We start from the raw sequence: 21,522 nt of genomic DNA on the forward strand, positions 1-21,522 counted from the left end.
TTCTGACCAAGTTAAGTATATCAATATATTTGTAAAAAAAACGGTAAGTTTCTTAGTCGAAATTCGTGGTTCCACGGGTCTATAAACTAAATAACTTTTACATTTACATTAACTTAATAACTAAATCATATCATTCAACTGTTTTGTTTAAATAAACATGTGGTTCTACGGGTCATTTCACTAGTATATTTATTATCTTCAATAACGTAAATGCAATATCTTTTTATTTCTTTCCTTTTTTTCTATTCTCTTATATTTATTTTATTTCTTTCTATTAATTTTGTATCGACTTTCCTTCTTTATCTATCATAATCACATTCTAAATTTTCACAAATCCTTCCGAATCCTCTATATTTCTTACTTCGTTTATAATTTAATACACCTATTTTCCTTTCTTACTAGTTGCCTATTCCATTCTTTTACATTAAACAAAAACACATAACTCTTTTTTCTTTATATATGATTATTTCCTTTTCAACCCCAATTTTCTTTAAAAAAAAAAGTATCCTAAATTCTTTTATTTTCTCAATTACTCGTTCCTTTTCTAATATCTATATCTTTCCTTCTATATATAAATTTTTCTTCATAATTTTCTTAATCATTCCTTTTCTATATATCCTTCCTAAAATAATCTCCAAACCTTCCTTTCTTATTTTCTCTAATTATTTCTAAGATCTCAACCTTGTAAATTTTCTCTTTTTGATTCTCTCTCTCTCTAGAAAAAAAAAAAAAAAAAGATGATACAAGGCTACAAGCTCAATCATAAAGACACGTATTTATATGTTCATAATGTGTATGTTATTAAAATATGTATATATGTATTTATGTTTCAGTTTGACCGTCTTTATTGTTTTTTCCACTTCAACTGCGGGGGAGTATTATAATATGTATAATAGGATTAACCCGACCCAATTGTATAGACGGGCTCGGTCTATTAAAGTTCATTAGGTTTAGTTAGAATTTCTTGTACTCTATATATAATTGATCAAGTTATACAAATAATCCACGAGGGTTTACATTATTTTACAAGTAATAAAATAAGTTGTGATGGTGGAAAGATGTGTTTGATTATTGATTTAACATTTGTAATAATAAATGACAAATGATATAAACCATAAAAAAGGATGTCGAACAATTTGAAGTTGAAATAATTTTTTTCTTTTTTCTTTTGTCATTTAACACGTCTGTTTTTTACTAGTGCCCTCCTTATATTATCCCCGTGTCTTCGAGAAACTGATTAAAATAAATAAATATATTTTATTTATCTACACATTTAAAATGCAATTTTCTCAAGTCTCAACCCCTTCAATTCCATACCCTCATCCAACCAAACCAAAGGAATCAAATACCTTTCTCCTCCTCCTCCATCCTTACACAAATTCATCTCTATAAATAAATTTTAATAAATTTCAAACCATATAATCTTTTTTTCTTTACCATTTTCCAAAATTTCAAATTTTACCTTCCCTTTGCCGGTTTCCGGCTTCCAATCAACAAGTTTTGAGTGTGATGGGTGTGTGCAGATGTTCCCATACTTCTCATATCACTGAAATCATCATCACAAGCTTTTTCCGCCACAAGATGATATAAAAAAGTCCCATTTTTCACAATTAAGTAAAAAGTTTAAATTTTTATCAAGAACCCACAAAACTTTACCTATGGTTGATTGATTATTGAAGGTATAAAGTTGTTTAGTGGGTGTTATATAAAAATATACCATGGCAGCTCGGAGTTTTTTCTACGGTGGTGGTGACACCGGCGCCGGTGGTGATTCTGCAGTGCAGAAAGATAAAAGGGTTCTGTCTTCATCTTCTTCTTTTAATCAGGTTGATTCGTTTTTTGTCCCCAGATCATCGTCTACTTTTCAGGGTAATTATGTTATCTTTAATATATTGTTGTTGACCTTTTTGTTGACTTTGGATTTTATGTGTTTATTGCTTGTAAATCAAGCTGAGTGCTGAAAAGTTGTTTGATTGCTTCATGATGATAATTTTATGTGTGTCCCATTTCCTATATTGAAAAATTGATTTTTGACTATCTTTTATTGCAATTATTAGCAACACCTTTTGGTGTATTTAAAGCTTTGGTTCCTTTTATTAGATGATGATTTGTGTTTATTAGTAGTTCTTTTAATGATTATATAACAGGAAAAACTGCTTGTTCGGTATGAAAGTTACATGGGTTTATGCTTTGATCAACTATAAACATAAATCTTGAATCTTGGTGGTTGACTTTTTGTGACTGATAATTTGACTAAAAACTCAATTTGATGATATGATTTTTCATGACAATGGTACCCCTTTTACTGATTTAATATAAGATGATGTTTAACAAACAAAGATTAAGACTTTTTATTTGTGTTGATTATTCAAGAAATTATCTCACTTTCAATCGTTTAGGTTCTCGATCAATGGTTAGCTTCGAAGATAGAGGGAACAGATCAGGAGGGCAATTTTTTCAGTCATTTGATCATGAAGACAATGGAGATGATGAATATGATGATTATTTTCATCAGCCTGAGAAGAAAAGGCGGCTCACGGTTGATCAAGTTCTGTTCTTGGAGAAAAGTTTTGAGATAGATAACAAGCTCGAGCCAGACCGAAAGATTCAGCTAGCCAAAGATACTGGGTTGCAGCCTAGACAAGTTGCAATCTGGTTTCAGAATCGTCGTGCACGTTGGAAGAATAAGAGACTCGAAAAAGACTATGATGATTTGCAAGAAAATTACAACAAACTCAAAGCCAACTATGAGAACCTTGTTACAGAAAAGGAAAAACTAAAATCTGAGGTATCAAAATAAATAATCACAAAAAAATTCACATTTTTTTAACAACAAACACACACACACACCCTCTTTGTCCACGACGGGATTCGAACTCACAACCTCATAGTTTTGATAAGTTTCCTTGATACCACTAGGTCATAAGCTCTTTGGTAAAAGAAAAAGTTCACATCTTTACCACAAGTTGTCATAAAAGCTATATACTTTCATGAATTACCTTAAATTTGATCCTTTATGTATACTAAATATGGTGAATTTTCTAATTAGGTTAATGAGTTGAGTGATAAGTTGATGCTGCAAGAAAAGGGAACCTCAGATTCATCAAGTACTAAAAACCTATCTCAACCACAACTTAGTAAACAAAATCTTGATCATGGGTGCGAAGAAGTTGTATCCAAAGACATGAACTCAAACGTTGAGAAGAGCGTCGAATTTGACAATGGGGGCCTCACATCACTCTTAGAACGAGTTGATTCATCGTATGTTTTTGACCGAGAACAAAGTGAAGGATCATTGAATGAAGAAAACAACTTCAATAAGATGTTTTTACCTTTGTTAGACAATTATTATAACACACCAAAGATCGAAAATGATGAGTATACGGACTCACATTCGATGAACTCCTGCTATCTTGGACTCCCGGGAGATGATCAAGCATTTGGTTTTTGGTCTTACCGAGTCCAACTCAGTGGCACATAACTCATTTGAGGTTCTAAACTCAGTAATGATGTTGGTTTGTGTTTTACATGTTTGGTTTTTCTTTTCTTCTTTATCTTAAGTTTATGTTGTTTCTATATATATTAACTTAATAATAAATGTTTGATAAACTGCATGTTTTACTGAAACTAGGGACGGTATCAAACTGTACTGAATCAGTATTGAATCGCATAGTACCGATACCAAAAAGAGACCAAACCCTTAACGGTACCGGTATAGGTGATCGGTACCGGTGTTTTCATACCAATCAAGGTTGAAAAAGACTCGAGACGGTCGGGACCTTGGAACGTCGTAACGGTCTAGACAGGGTTCAGACGGATGTCGACAAAAATTGACTTTTTATATAAATATTTCAAACATAAACACTTCAAATATATATATTTTAAATTAAAGGCAAATAAGTTGTGCTTGACCAAAGTTGCCTTTAATTTGAAATATTTATGTTTGAAATGTTTATGCTTGAAATACATATAAAAAGTCAACGTTGGTCAACATCTATCTCGACTCCGTCTTTCCCCGTCTTGATCCAGTCTCGACCGTTTTTTCCGTTGTTGACTATTTTTTACTAGTTGTTGACCGTTGTTTGATTGTTAACTTTTTTTTACCTGTTTTTAATCCGTTCCGACGGCCTCAACCATTTTTTATAACAGTGGTACCAATGCCATATAGTATTGTATTGAGATCTTACATATCTAGTTAAAACTTTGCCCCTTTGTTAGCTCATTAATTTGGCTCAAAACTCTTAAAGTAGCCTAACTAACCCTTTAATCTGAGTATAAATTGTTGTTACCTCATTAATATGCACTTATTGCTTATTTCATTAGGTAGTTATAAGTTCATTCATCTACAAGGGCGGATTTATGTGCATCCGCCATTGTGATCTACCACCTGATATCTATCAAATGTGATAAGTGAAAATTAATAAGAAAAGCGAAGAGGTTAGTAAAGCTCTTAATAGAGTTTAGAACAATCAAACTATAAGGTGAAAAGATAAAAAAGTTTTCGTATATGTTTTCTTTCTCTAACATGAACCGTATTACATAATACCATATGACCCTTTATATTCATTTTGTTGGTTTTATATCAGGAACAATCGTACGAAACAGATTTCAAACCACATGGTTCTGAAATAGCTTTTTCTGTAAACTAGCAATCGATACTGATACCGAATGCCATCGGTACAGTATTTCGGCACCGATATCTCAGTACCGTTACAAGCACAATATTAATTCTTTGTATTTTTTATTCATCCCTAACAGAAACTACCTTTCTTCATAATATTAGTTTATAAACTATCATTGGATTTTCAATTAGTTTGTGATTGTTGTGTATTACGTTTTTCAGGTGAATAGATGGTCTACATGACTAGTTTATGTTGACTTGTACACCATAAAAAATTAGGCATTTACCACTAAATATATGTAACTCATTTTCTTAAGAAAGTTCTCTGTAAGAATATAATATTAATATCAATTAAAAGTCATGTTTTTATACCCAATGTTAACCCAAAAACAATCAATTATTTAACTTCATCGAAGAATTAAGCATTTATTTTCTTTATTTTGTAGATCAAGTAATTATGAAGACGATGCAAGAAGAATTGAAGAAAAAGGACTAAAACAAAGAAATAGAGCGAAAACGGTAAAAAACAAGTTACGATCCCAGAACTTCAATCTATTAAACAAGCCCAAGATCAGGAAGAACAGCGGGCACCTACTTAGTACAACAGCAAGTTTACCCGGGGTACCCACACGGGCATATAACCCGGGTAGATCACACGACTACCCATACACGAGCACCTGTAACGTGTTTTTCACCCGGGGAGATGCACTATACCCGGGGAGTTCATCGGGTTGCCCACTCCGATTTTGCCTATAAAAAGGCCAATTGTTTCTCATTTCAACACACTTCCTTTCACACTCACTTCTTTCACTACAATTAGTTACTCTCTAGCTTTCTCTCAATAGAAAGCTAGTGACTTTCAAGGCTCTAGCGTAACACGCACTTAGAGGCTAACATCGGAGTTTATACTAGGAGTGGGATACATTTAGGGAATGTCAACATTTGTAACGATCAAGACCTCATTTGTATACGGTAAACGCTTTCCTTAATATAAAGTTATGGTTATGTTATTTTGAATTGGTTTCGTCATATACTTTTCTATCTGTTATAGTTGTTCGTATGTTGAATATTTATTTGAACTTTATACTATTGTTATGCTGAAACTCTGTCCGACTTAAAAGTCTAATTTACAGATCACCCTTTTCAATTACCACGCGGCTATAACCTAGTATTAAGATCTAATCAATTCTAAATACAAGGTAAGTACTTACCTGTGTTTAAAGCCACAATATGATTAAGTACCTACGAATAGATATCATTTATTATAGTTAACCGTACATCTAGAAGAGCTATCCAAATTATGGTTGTGGTTAACATAATAACTAGAGTGTTCAATATACAATATCTTACTGAAAACATACTTCGCGTCATAAGCAGGATTCTAGAGATGTTTTAAATGATCCGGGGTTATGTAATTGCATTGAAAAGGAGAGACCCCTAGTCTAATTAACGGTAACTTAGAAATTCTAAGATTGCACATCTGTTAATGTTGAAGCGTAACTAAGTATATACTGGAAATATGAATAAAAGTTAAACTTTCTAAGGTTAAGAAAAATCAAAACCGTTTTTAGGTATGGCATTTTATTCATGATCCTATGATTCAATCCATGAGATTGTTTCAGTTAGTTAAGATTAACGTTGGGAGTGAGTATATTACTTTTGATCAGAATCTTCAAAACCTAAACTCTCAGTAATAATTCCAATAGGCTTTAAAGCCACTTTGATTGAGGTTTAGAGTTTATCTTATCTAGTGACACTTCTTCAAATATTTTCCACCAGCTCTGAATATTGCATCTACACTTTTACTTTATTTGTTTATTTACTGCTTTCATAATATCTTATTTTTAAAAACCAACTTACATGTTATATGGTTGACTATAGACGTACTTTGACCTAACGTTATTAGCAAATGTAAAAAAAAGACCTTAGGTCATACTTATCATTTGCTAGTTATAGAATAGGCAAGTAAGTGAATTATGGTTGAGCCCCAGCTAGATATAAATTTATCCATTAGTCCCGTTGGTATCCTTGATTGACGTTTTACGACTTAACGACACCTCGTTAAACTAAACCATTCGTTTAAGGCATATCAAACACCGAGTCTATGATATATTTATCATTAAAATTCATAACCTTATGAAATTAACCTCTAAGAATATTTTTTGTTTTTTTCAAACGGAGGTCAGGAGTAACTGACGAGGATTAACTAGTAAGATTTTTTTTTGTAAACGAAGGTCAGGAGTAACTGACGAGGATTAACTAGTAAGAATATAATAGTTTGTTAATGATAAATTACCATCCATCATCAAGATTGATAAAAACATCGAAACTATACATTAATTGATTATAGATTGTACACTCTACTTGATATATTTTGTGATATATTTATCAATTTTGATAGTTAAATTTATCATGACATAATAATAAGATATAAAGCTCCCAAATAAGATGACAGTGAGTTGTGGTTAATTCGAACAACATATGGGTAAAGGTGTACAAGCGGTTCACGGTTAGAAAACTGGCACCGATGGTAGTCCTTTACGGGGATCGAGTACTTGGTGTCACATTGTTAAATTGTTTGTCAAACTTAAAAGAGATGAGCTGTTAACTGATAAGGTGCTACAGGTCAGAATCGGTAATGGTTTGTCATCTAGGTTTTGGTTAGATTATTGGAGAGAAGTTAGTACCCTAAAATCTAAATATGGATGAGTATGCCACTTAAATATTGATGAAGACGGCTGTATTGAGGATCGTGTAGGTTCGGAAGGTTGGAAGTGGGAGTGGAATGGAAGAGAGATTGGCCCCCGAAACAGTGCTTTACATCGGTATATGGAGGATAATCTTGGTGATATCAGACTTACGAATAACATTTATACTTGGGAGTGGGGTGACAAGGTCAACGGGTCTTTCACTATTAGTTCCACGCGAGTTGTCTTGAATGATAATCTTTTGTTTTGATCCAAAACAACAACAAGATGGGTAAAGCAAATTCAGCACAAGGTAAATATGTTTTTATGGAGAATTTTGTTAGATCGTCTTCCAACTAGATTAAATTTTTCACGAAAGATATGGAGGTTGAGGACATTCGGTGTCCTTTATGTGAGCATCGTATTGAATCCATAGATCATGTGTTTTTCGGTTGTGTTTTTGCAAGGGACATATGGAGAAGTGTCAAAATTTGGATGGGCGTTCAATGGCCGGATATTATCGTTTGGTCCGAATGGATAGCGTGGTTAGATATTTGGCATTCTATGTCCGAGAAGAAGATTAAAATTTATGTAATTGTTGCTACCTCTTTATGACATATATGGTGATATAGGAACGAGGTCATTTTTGCTTCTCCTTGTATGAAGAAAGAGTTTATTTTGTATTCTCCGTAATGTTGTGTTTAATTGGTATTGTAATCGTTGTAAAAGTAACGTTAGTTGGAATGAGTGGCTTATAAGTTGGTTGTTATTGTAAGGGTTAAAGCCACAAATTGGCTATATACTTTTTCAAATGTCCCGATGTCGCCCATATACCCATTTGCGTCCCACCGTCGTCTACAAACTTTCAAAAAATGTACCGATGTCGCCCACTATACTTTTTTTTACCTGTAACGAAAATAATTGATGATGTGGCTTCTAAGTAGTCATGACACGTCGGTGGTACATCGGAACAGAAACTGAAAGTATATGGGCGACATCGGAACACAACTGAAAGTATATGGGCGACATCAGGATATATAAAATGAAAAAAAGTTAATAATTAACTTTACTGGTTCAACAGGTAACCGGTAAAAAAATGTTGACACTGGTACATTTTTTGAAAGTTTATAGACGACAGTGAGACGCAGATGAGTATATGGGCGACTTCGGGACATATGAGAAGGTATATAATCAATTTGTGGCTTTAACCCTTATTTTAATCATTATGAGTGGCTTATAAAACCATTGTAAGTTGATCATTTCTTTTTGTTGGTGCTTTAGCCTTTGTAAGTTGGTTGCTTTTTGGCCTTTCCTTAACTGCCGGATAGAGGGGTCGGTTTAATAAATCTCAGTTGTTTAAAAAGAAAAAAAAAAGATGACCAGTGATATATCTATTGAATATTTTAATATGTGAATCAATATTATGCATTCAACGTTTGTGTTAGTGTTGTAGAAGTTTTTTATGCACATGTATGATCATAGGTATATCATCATCCAAATAAGATTGGATCTCAATTGGATCAGGTTCTTGATACAAGTTTTCTGTACTATGATATGTAATTTATTATCTATGTCTTTATGGAGTAATTTAATAAGAGAAAATATCATATCATTTCACATGTATACACTTGAAGATCCACGTGTAGACGTGTCGTGTTTGTATGATTTTACTTATATGTACAAACACAAGTTTGTAGGTTGACAACGATACTTTTGTCGTTAGAATCATATCAAATTTTTTTGAGATACTTGACATGATGAGTGTGGGGACAAGTGCATATAATAGGTGTCAAATGGCTATTCATGACTTAATGTTTCGAGCCTTAGAATCTTGTATCGATTCGTGAATCCCTGAGGTAGGTGAAATCTGATTGTTCTAGTAAAAAATATTTACTGTTTAGTAGTCTTGATTGATTACAAGCAAGTATGAAGTTTTATTCTCTCTCTTTTTTTACTAAATAGATGGATATCCCGATAAATTTGATTAATTCGCGATTAGAAGAATGATCACAACACAAAACATGAGCAACATGAATCTCCAAACTTTTAAGTTTGTCTTGAGTTTTTAAACGTTCCCTCATCAATAGCTGTTGAGTCCCCAAAATAATTAAAAATTTAATTATGACAAAACTGTAATTTATTTGCACTAAAATGTTATGTGCAGCCAGCACAAGTTTGTTTATGTATAGACATCAAATATTGCTGTGTCAAGTGTTCAGTATGCTGCCTAGTCTACCAGCACAAGGTAGAGTGTATTCTTCGAATCAGCGCAGGATGAGTACCCAGCAATTCAAGAATATCAAGTGACTCAGCATAAGAAGAACTAGTAAACCTGGTAAGCAGCATACTTTAATGACCCGTTCATATCGATTATAAACGATTCATCTCAATTGATTTCATTGTGAGGTATTGACCTCTATATGATACGTTTTACAAACATTGCATTCGTTGAAAGACAACTCATTTCAAAATATAACCTTTCGATACGAATGATATATGATTCTTCTAATATGAATGACTAATCTTTTATAACAGTCTTTTTGAACTCAATGACTTGAATGCAACGTCTTTTGAAATATGCCATGAATGACTCCAAGTAATATTGCTAAAATGAACAAATGCACAGCGGAAGATTTCTTTTATACCTGAGAATAAACATGTTTAAAAGTGTCAATCAAAAGGTTGGTGAGTTCATAAGTTTATCATAACAATCATTTCAATATTTTAATAGACCACAAGATTTCAGATATTTAATTGTACACGTAACCCGAGTACAAAATAGTACGCATAACCTGCGAATTAAAAATCATTCATATGGTGAACACCTGGTAACCGACATTAACAAAATGCATCTAGAATATCCCCAATATACAGGTACACTCTTCTGTATATAAAAAATCGAAGTACTAAAGCATCCATAACCTGGATGGGGTTCGTTAGGCCCATAGATCTATCTTCAGGATTCGCGTCAATTTAGGGGTCTGCTCCCAAATTCTTAGGCTACCAAGCTAAAAAGGGTGATATCCGGTATAATAATTCAACCATAGAATGTAGTTTCAAGTACTTGTGTCTATTTCGTAAAACAGTTATAAAAGCAGCGCATGTATTCTCAGTCCCAAAATATATTGCAAAAGCATTTAAAAAGGGAGCAAATGAAACTCACAATACAATATTTTGTAGTAAAATATTCATACGACGATACGGAACAATGCATGGTTGGCCTTGGATTCACGAACCTATATCATTTGTATATATATTAACACACATAATTGTAATCGAACAAATGTATATATTATTATTATTAATGATGTAATTTATAAGTTTTATTATTTATTTATATTTTCATTTTATATAAATAAATATTGATATAGTTAAGTTATGCGTATTAAATATATTCATATATATCTATGCAATCTTTATTTTTATACTTACAACCTTAATAACGTCATCAAAACTTTTATTTTCATAATCAATATTATTTTAATAATAATGATATAGATAATAATTGATAATAATAATAATAATAATGATAGTTTCGAAGATAACAAAATAATAATTTTAGTAAAAATGATAATAATTTTTGATAATAACAATACTAATAGTGATAATTATACTAATAACAATAATGATAATAGTAATAATAATTCTAATATTTATGAAAATAATAATTAATTGTTTTATTTTCATAATAATAATAATAATAATACTAAAATGGTAAAATTAATAGTAATAATAATATTAGTAATACTTATAATAATACTAATGATAATATTAATAATAATAATACTACTTAATAATGATACTAGTAATGATAATAATATTAGTAATAGCAATATTAATAATAATAATCATAATTGTAATTGTAATTATAATTATGATAATAATAATAAATGGTAACTAATACTTTCATTGGTAATAGCAATAATAATAACAACTATAATACTAGTGATAATTATAATACTTAGTAGTAATAGCAATAATTAATAATCAATAATAATAACAACAACAACAACAACAACAACAACAACAACAACAACAACAATAATAATAATAATAATAATAATAATAATAATAATAATAATAATAATAGAAATAAAAAGAAATAAATGAGTATACCCTTTAAAATCTCCTCTAAAAAGAATTGCCCAAGACGGGGCTCGAACCTGAGACCTCCCGATCCCCAACACAACACTCAAACCATCCGAACCCATCTGCTTTTCTGACTTTATACAAACCTTTTATTTATTTACCTCTATGTATCTGTTTTCCCTACTTCTTCTTCTTCCCCAAAAACTAGTCGACCAGTGAAATCAATTTTAACATCAAATTGTTTTTGATTTAACATTGGAATTGAAACAGAAACAACGTGTTCATACGTTTGATAATTAATCAGTGAAGCAAAATAAATAAAAAAAATTAAATCTGAAAAATAGCTCAATGTTCATCGAATGAAACTCAAACCTTAATTTCGATTTCAAGTTCGTTTTAGACCATTCATGAATTAGATTGAAAATCATTCCTGGAAACTTTCTGAACTATCAATCAAACTTAAAACATCACAGAAATTTCGAATTTTACCAAGAACAGATTCGTTGACTTTTGAAATCGAAACTTTGACTCCAAAATTTGAATTCAATACGATAAATTGGCATTTGAAACTTTACAGAAAGGTTGAATGAAGAATTTATAACAGCTTTGCATTTATAAATTTTGAAATGGGTTTCAAATTCGAGGTTTTGATAAATTAGTCAAGAACAGAGGTCGACGCTTATTTTCTTTAAAATTCAGTTTTAATTTCCAATTGTATTGTAATGATAGAATTATATATAGTTAGAAATCAATTATTTGATGCAGTAACTTAATTGTTTGTATTATAACTTGATTTGGACTCGTAACAAAATTGGGACCTGATTAATACGATCAGAAAGAAAAATAATAAATAGCTATGTAATTTCCAACTGATTTGTACGATTTACTGCAGGTGATAACTAGCAATTTGGAGACAAAAACAAAACGAATAAAGTTTTTGATGTGGATATGTAACAAATTCGATCCAGTAATCCGATTCTTATAAATTAAACTTTATTAATATTAGTAGTTAATTAAATATATATAAAAATAATTATAATCCTGTTAATGAGTTAGTAATAATAATAATAAAATTTATTAATGATAGTAATATCAAATAATACTAATAATAATTAAATAACTATAATCATAATTTTTATTAATGATAATATTAGTAATAACAATAAAAATGATAGTTTTTATAGTGATATTTTATAGTTCATAATTTTATTGAAACCTTGGATGACAATTTTATTAGAGAATAACTAGTACTGCCTCGTTAAAAACCTTGCTAAAGAAAACTCATTGGGATAAAACTTTAGCTAAGGGAAAAAGAGTGCAGCATAAAGTTGACTCCCCCTCAAGTAGGCAACGCCTGAGTTGTTACATCTTCTGAACATGCCTCATGCCAATATTATGAACGTGTGTTCTGAAAATAGCAGTTAGCAGTGCTTTGGTATAAAGATCAGCAGAGTTGTTGATTGAACGTATCTCATTTTAATCTGGTTGTCTTTTACGATATCTTGAGTATATGAGAAAAATCTGAGGTTTTCATCTGAAACTGTATCATCTAAATCTTTTATGTACAAGTTTGGCCCTCGTGATTTGTCTACAGTCTCCTTCATGGTTTGTTCAAACCGTTGTTTCAGTTCCTATTCCCTTTCAGTCTTTTTCTGAGCCTTACCAATATACCATTCTTTTCCATCAAACTTATGACCGTTAAGACCGTTTATAGCTTTAGCGCCTCGTCAGCATTTATGTTTTGTTCTGTCATTTTTGATACTCTTCTTTCATTTGTATTATGTAAGCTGTATTATCTTCATAGATAGTTGTTACGCTTTTATAGCGTTCTAGTCCACAAGAATCAATAATGATTTGTATCATTGATCTTAACTAAAATCATTCCCTAGTAGCTTCATGTAATGCAATCACTTCGGCATGATTTGATGATGTTGCAACAAGTGTTTGTTTTGAGAACGTCATGATATTGCGGTGCCTCCATTTAGGAATACATATCCAGTTTGAGATTTAGCTTTATGTAGATCGGATAAATAATCTGCATCTGTATAACCAAACAAATCTTGTTTCGAGTTGTTAGAATAAAATAATTATAAATCAGTAGTTCCCCGAAGGTATCAAACTATTTGTTTGATCCCATTCCAATGTCTTTTGGTAGGGGCTGAGCTGAACCTTGTCAACAAATTAACTGCAAAAGAAATGTCAGATCTTGTATAATCTATAAGATACATAAGAACCTCAATTGCACTAAAATATAGAACTTCCGATCTGTTAAAATTTTCATGATCTTCGCAGGGATGAAATAGATCAGTGTCAATATTGAGTGATCTAACAACAATGAGTTTGTCTTTAAAAAAAAAATGTTTTAAAATCTTTTCGGTATAAGTTGTTTGATGTACAAGTAAACCATTAGGCATATGCTCAATTTGCAATCCAAGGTAATACTTGGTTTTTTCAAGATCTTTCATTTCAAAATAATTCTTTAGAAGTTGAATGATTTCATAGATCTCTTTATTTGTTCATATGATGTTAAGAACATTGACATAAACAACTACGATCTCATATCCGAACATTGTTTTTATAAAACATACATGCAAAATAAGTTTATATGTATACCCTTTTTTTTATCAAGTAGTCATTTAATCAGTTATACCACATACGTCCCAATTGTATAGACCCATATAAAAATCTTTGTGATTTAATAGAATACATTCCCTTGGATTTTGCATTAGATGCTTATGATACCTTAAACCCTTCAGGTATATTCATGTATATCACTATCAAGTGATCCATACAGATAAGTAGTTACAACATCCATGAGATGCATTTAAGTAACTACCAGGTTGATTAAGTATCTAATAAGTAATTGTATCCATTACAGGAGGATAAGTTTTCCTCATAATTCATTTTCGGTCTTTGTGGGAAATTTTGAGTTACAAGTCTAGTTTTACCTTGTAACTTCATTTGCACATTTCTTTTTCGGATAAAAATTCATTTGTATCCCATACGTTTCACATCTTTAAAAGTGATAACGATTAATCATAAAACTTTTTTTATTGAGCGATTCTAATTCAGCTCGTATTTCTCCTTTCCATTGAGCTCAATCATGTCTATTTTGATATTCAGTGACAGATTTTGGTTCTAGATCATCATCTTTATTCATGATGTCATTGTAATATTATATGAAAATATCTCATCAAGATTTTTCATTTCATTTCGGTTCCATAATATTGCATAATTTATCGCAATTTATGTATTTACATTTATCAATATCCTCTGCAGAAGGAATATTAATTTGTGGTTCTTCTTGAACACTTTCTCTTACCTCATTATCAGCTGATTTTCTTTTTCGAGGATTTTTATCTTCAGAACCAATTGATCTTCCACGTTTGATACGAGGCCAGCTTTTGGAATTTCAGTTCGAGCTGGAGCATTTATCGCTGGTATATATGATTTAGTCACTTTTTTATATCTGTAAATGCATAAAGTAATTAATTTGCAAGTTCTTGCATATGCATTATTTTTGAACTTTCGTTTCACATTCTTTTGTGCGAGTTCAATATACCTTAATTGATGTTCACATCATGAAGCATCATTTTATTTTTTATTTTTATTTCTCCCCCTAATCTAGGGAACAATGTTTTATTAAAATGACAATCAGCAAAACGTGCTGTAAAAACATCACCCATCATGGGTTCAATATATCTTATGATTGAAGATGTTTTATATCCAAAATATATTATCATCTTTCTTTGAAGAACCATTTTATTGTGTTGTGGTGATACAATTGGAACATACACTGCACAACCAATGTTTTAAGGTAGAAAATATTTGGCTCTTGGCCAAAATCAAGTATTAAGTGAAAATATTTACGACTTCCACATGGTATAATGCGAATTAATGTCGCAGCATGTAAATTTACATGTCCACATATAAATATTGAGAGATTTGTACTCATTATCAATTGTCTAGTTATTAGCTGTAAGCGTTTATCTATTGATTCAGCTAAACCAATTTTGTGTATGCACATGAGCAACTGGATGTTCAACAACAATCCCTGTAGATATATAATGATCATTAAATGCTTGAGATGTTAACTCACCAGCATTATCAAGTCTCATCCTTTTAATGGTGTAATCAGAATAATGTGTTCTCAATTTAATAATTTGTGCAAGAAACTTTGCAAATGCCATATTACGGCTTGATAACATACAAATATGAGACCATCCGCTAGATGCGTCTATTAGAACCATGAAATATCAAAATGGTTCACATGATGGATGAATTGGTTCATATATCTTACCTTGAATTCTTTCAAGAAACATTTGTGATTCTTTTTCACAATATACTTTTCATTAATCACCATATGTGCTTTCCATTAATCACCATATGTGTTTTTTTTTTTTTTTTTATAAATCACCATATGTGTTTTTTTTAATCATATATCCTTTTCACCATATACGCTTTTAATCATATGCGCTGTGTTTTTTCACCATATGCGCTTTTGATCATATACGCTGTGCTTTTCATCATATGCGCTTTTAATCATATGCGATTTTCATCATATGCGTTGTGCTTTTCATCATATTCGCTTTTTATCATATGCGATTATCATATGCGATGCGCTTTTTATCATATGCGCTTTTTTATGTGAATAGTAAATTAATTAATTTCGTTTTACTATTCATATGAATTAATTTAGATTTACTATTTTGTTAATTGAGTAATATATATATATATACATCATATACTTGTGACTCCGAAGGCTCAAATGAATTTGACCATATAGTTATACGTTGTACCTTGCACATTAATTTTCAGTAGAAGCTTTAGATGCATATTATTTTCAGTAGAAGCTTTAGATGCACTTTTTTTTAATCACCAAATACCACAAATACTTTGTTTGCGTTTGTTCATAGTCATCAATGAAAACCATTTTCTTTAATTTTATTTTATACAATAAAATTAACGCATCATTATTCTTTTCAAAAACAATAATCTATTGTTATTGTTCACTTGTGCCATGTTTAACAACAAAAGTCAACAACCTCTGTCTTGTTTGTTGTGGCAACCAAAAACAACCTTTGCTTTTGTTACCGAGAATCCAAGACCAAAAAAACAATTAATTTTTAATTAATCTTTTATCAAAAACATAAATAATTTTATTGATCTACGTTGATATGGCCATAAAGAATTGACGGCTGACCTACTTTTGTAAGTGTATTTCGGCTATCATCCCGAAAACGCACAACGACCTTTTTTTTATGAACTATTTGTTTCATATCTAGCTTAGGCAATTATTGTGAACATTTGGTCCCTATAAGAGGATTTATTTTTTTAGACTTTTAGTTGATTTGTACTTGTCACAATTAGGGATAGCACCCGCGGGTCGTGGATGCGGATCCATTGGATCCATCACCCGTACCCGCGGATTTTTTTTAAGAGACATCCAATTGAACCCTTGTTCGTTGAAACAATTTGACTATATTTTTACTCCCCATTATTAAACGGGCCATTTTGATGCACACTCTTAAAAAAAATAATTTGTTTTTTAAGTTTTATTATTCAACCTCCTTTTTTCAACGGTCACGTTTTTAACAAAACATTTGACAAGTTTGGAAAAAAGTTTTTTATTGATTATCATCAAAAGTTTTCTATTGTCACTCTACTGGATGGAATTATGGCATACAACCAAAATTGCAACCCAACACTTGATTAGTGATTCGTGATCGTTTGAGATATCTTTTAATTACACTAAGCTTTTCGTGCTGATAACGTGTTATAATTCAGTAGGCTTATAACTACCTTTAATGGTTATAAGAACAAAGAGAGAAAAAGAGAGAAGAAGGAGAGAAGAAATATTGATATTGATATTTCAAGAGAAATGGTGCACCTTAAATGGTTACCATACATGTCTATTTATAGTATAAAATATTACTATGCAAGAAATATAATAATAATAAAATTAACATCCAATCTAGATATTTTATAACACAATCTAGATATTTTATAACAATGTTAATATTAATAATAATATTTATATATATCAAATTTCATATTTATATTTTTAATATAATAATATTAATAATACTCGTATTGATATTAGATGTAATAACAATATAATAACTTTATTTAATATTTTGGTATTACATATTATAGATTATGTAATATAACTATATAATATATATTATATAAGAAAATTTTTATACATTTTATATATTACCATAAAATAATAATTATTAATAAGAATCATATATACATATATAGATTAATATCATATATATATATATATATTTATATATATTCACTTTAATAATATTCAATTATTCTGCTTATTATCTTACATTTTTAATTCTAATTGATTAAAGTGTATTTTTATTTATTCAAATATATTTCATGTACACTTATATATATATATATATATATATATATATATATATATATATATATATATATATATATATATATATATATATATATATTTACATTTTTATTTAAACACAATTGTTCGTGAATCGTCGGCCATAGTCAAAGATTATATGAATTCTTGAAATCAAATTCAGAAATTTTGAGACTCAGTTTAATAGACTTTGCTTATCGTGTCGGAAACATATGAAGATTAAGTTTAAATTTGGTCGGAAATTTTTGGGTCATCACAGTACCTACCCGTTAAAGAAATTTCGTCCCCGAAATTTGATCGAGATCATCATGGCTAACAGTAAGAATGTTTTCCTGGCGAATATGAGCTGATAAATAGAGTTTTTTATTACTGTTGAGTAATATGGATAAGATAATTCAATTACTCGAAGCATATGAGTGAAGCTATCACAAAAGACTGAAATGAGATAATAAAGATTTGTCTTAACCTCTGACGTAGTCAAGGCTGATTTCCAGAATTCCAGGGATTTAAAGATAATCTTCGAAATCTATATAAGATTTGATTCTTCGGTAATTAAGAAAATTAGGATCTCTCTAATTAAATGCGGAAATCTGCCTTGATTTCTTTTTCAGATATTTCACTATAAATTAACTTCTTCCGTTCCATTACTTTTACCACTCCTATACCTAATTCCCAAATTCAAAAGATTGTGAAAATGCTTAATCTAGTTCTGATCCTTGTCCTTATCCTGACTATCGCAACAATCATTCTCCTTTTCCAACTTCCACCGGAGGAATCTGTTTACTTCTACTTCGCCCTTGAGGTTATAGTGTTTTTAATTCTCCCGTGTCTTTATGTTGCGATAAACATTGATATACACGGTTTGTAATTTATGTGTGGTTATCGGGCTTTATATTCTCCCTATATTTTGGAGTCCCATACTTTTGTTTTCTCTTCCTGACTTTAAGTCAAGCGAATAATGGTTTAGAATTCGTAGGTATGAATTTTCGAATGAACATGACTAATGTTCTAAGAGAGAGATTGTAATAGCACGATCTTGATTAGTTAAATTACCAGAATTCAAGATAAAAGATAGGGCTATCAGGAAGATATGTTCTCGATATGTTTGGAGTTTAGATCATTTGTAAGAGTCGTGTAACATGGCACATGATGACGTTATGGTCTGTGAATCATCACGTTCCATTAGAAACTCAGGATGACTTACTGTAATATAATCACGCTGATCAAGTGTCATTATATTATACTAACTCATGCTTCAGATCCCAACACTACTTCAAAAACATTCATAATTTAAACTCGAAGGTTTACAGAATATAGAAACTAAACAGTTTCCTTTATGATGTAATACAGATAGCGTAGAGAGGTAAATGATTTCAGATAAGAATACTTATGAAATATCTTTAGAAATATAGAGGATATTTATAATGAAAGATACGATGATATCTTAGAATATCTAAGATCAGAGGATGATGAAGAATATTGTCCGCGAGGGTTTAGAGTCAGGAGCAAGGTATTTGTTAATGACTTCAGTAGATACTGAATTATTTGGATTCTGTTTAGTCTCTGTAATTTGTCCATAGCCTCCTTCATGAATTGCTCAATCCGTTTATCAGTTCCAACTTTTCTGAGCTTTGCCAACATACTATTCTTTCTCATCAGGCTTCCGACGATTAAGGTCGTTTACGGTTGTCTACAGTTTCTGCTGCTTCATTCAGTTTTGTTTTTTTCAAAACTCAAAGAACTGATTCATAGGCTAGTGTGTTTTTCAGAAGTTTAGAATTTCTGAATTGAAGTTCATCAGTCCAGAAGATAGACGTTATATATAACTATTGTCGTAGAGATGCGGTGAAATTCGAGAATAATGATTGATGCTTCCTGATGCTTGGTATGGTAATTATCGTTACAAGATGCAAATGAGCTCGTGATAGGATTTCAATGAATAAATATAGTGATTTTCAGAGAGATTTAAATCAAGGAGCAACGAGGTTGCTGGTACATCTGTTGGTAATATTGCAGAATATAAAAGGTTTCCCGATAACAATAACAATGGCAACGTATATATTAAAGTTATAATAAGGTTGATATGTCCCGTTCATATCGATTATAAACGTTTCATATTAATTGATTTCCTTGCGAGGTATTGACCTCTATATGAGACGTTTTTCAGAGACTGCATTCGTTTTTAAAACAAACCATAACCTTATTTTATCGATAAAGGTTTTAAAACCATAACGTAGATTATCAAGTAATGATAATCTAAAAGATAACATTTTTTACACGACCATTACATAATGGTTTACAATATTATTACACATCGATTTAAATCTCCGAATGCAGTTTTTAAACAATATATTACAAGCATGCTTACTCCAATTCTTGTCCTTAAATTAGCATGCAACAGCGGAAGCTTTTAATAAACACCTGAGAATAAACATGCTTAACACGTCAACAAAAATGTTGGTGAGTTATAGATTTAACCTATATCATAATAATTATAATAGACCACAAAATTTCATTTCCATTTCTCACAAATATATATCCCATACATAGAGATAAAAATCATTCATATGGTGAACACCTGGTAACTGGCATTAACAAAATGCATATAGAATATCCCCATCATTCCGGGACTCCCTTCGGACATGATAAAATCGAAGTACTAAAGCAGTTCAAATTCTCTGACTGAGGCTTGTTAGTGCCCATAGATCTATCTTTAGGATTCGCGTCAATTAGGGGCCAGTTCCCTAATTCTTAGGCTACCAAGCTAACAAGGGCATATTCGATTTCGATAATTTAACCATAGAATGTAGTTTCAAGTACTTGTGTCTATTTTGTAAAACATTTATAAAACTGCATGTATTCTCATCCCAAAAATATTAGATTTTAAAAAGTGGGACTATAACTCACTTTCACGTATTTTCACTTCGTCGGAAAATAAGACTTGGCCACGGGTCTATTCACGAACCTATAACAAATATATACATACATATCAAAGTATGATCGAAATATATTCACAACATATTTTATTACATTTTATCGATTTAAATTTGTTAAGTTAACAGTCCAACGTTAGTAGTCCACAATTAGTTGTCCACAGTTAGTAGTACAGAAATAAATCAATATATTATCTCGAATCAATCCACGACCCAGTGTATACAAGTCTCAGACTCGATCACAACTCAAAGTATAAATATTATTTTGCAATCAACCTCAACCCTGTATAGCTAACTCGAACATTACCGCATATAGAGTGTCTATGGTTGTTCCAAATAATATATATAGATGACGTCGATATGATATGTCAAAACATTGCATACGTGTCTATGGTCTATCAAGGTTACATAATATATGTTAGACTACATGTATAATACAATATAGGTTAGTTAAGTTATGGTTAGTATAGATTTTTGTAAATTCATCCCGTAGTCAAATTAACCATTTTTAACCAATTTTGTTTTACCCACCATTTCTTTATTTTAAATCCGTTTTGAGTGAATCAAATTGCTATGGTTTCATATTGAACTGAAATTTATGAAACTAAACAGAAAAAGTATAAGTTTATAGTCGGAAATATAAGTTACAAGTCGTTTTTGTAAGAGGTAGTCATTTCAGTCGAAAGAACGACGTCTTGATGACCATTTTGAAAAACATACTTCCACTTTGTGTTTAACCATGATTATTGGATATAGTTTCATGTTCAAAAGAAAAATCATTTTTCCAGAAGAATA

General features: G+C 30.7%; 1 protein-coding gene across 2 annotated transcripts; it reads left to right on the forward strand.

Moving 5' to 3' along the window:
• Positions 1–1,282: 1,282 nt before the first annotated feature.
• LOC139898608 (uncharacterized) lies at positions 1,283–5,584 on the forward strand. Of its 2 annotated transcripts, XM_071881364.1 has the most exons (4): positions 1,283–1,869; positions 2,400–2,788; positions 3,050–3,491; positions 5,068–5,584. In XM_071881364.1, the coding sequence occupies exons 1-3, from the start codon at positions 1,719–1,721 to the stop codon at positions 3,479–3,481; spliced, it is 972 nt and encodes a 323-aa protein (XP_071737465.1). In that variant the 5' UTR covers positions 1,283–1,718; the 3' UTR covers positions 3,482–3,491; positions 5,068–5,584. The 2 variants fall into 2 exon arrangements, with proteins under 2 accessions (XP_071737465.1, XP_071737464.1); XM_071881363.1 differs by lacking the exon at positions 5,068–5,584 and having other exon boundaries at positions 1,284–1,869; positions 3,050–3,586.
• The last annotated feature ends 15,938 nt before the right edge of the window (positions 5,585–21,522 follow it).

Source organism: Rutidosis leptorrhynchoides, chromosome 3, assembly GCF_046630445.1.
Source record: "Rutidosis leptorrhynchoides isolate AG116_Rl617_1_P2 chromosome 3, CSIRO_AGI_Rlap_v1, whole genome shotgun sequence".
Taxonomy (NCBI): Eukaryota; Viridiplantae; Streptophyta; class Magnoliopsida; order Asterales; family Asteraceae; genus Rutidosis; species Rutidosis leptorrhynchoides.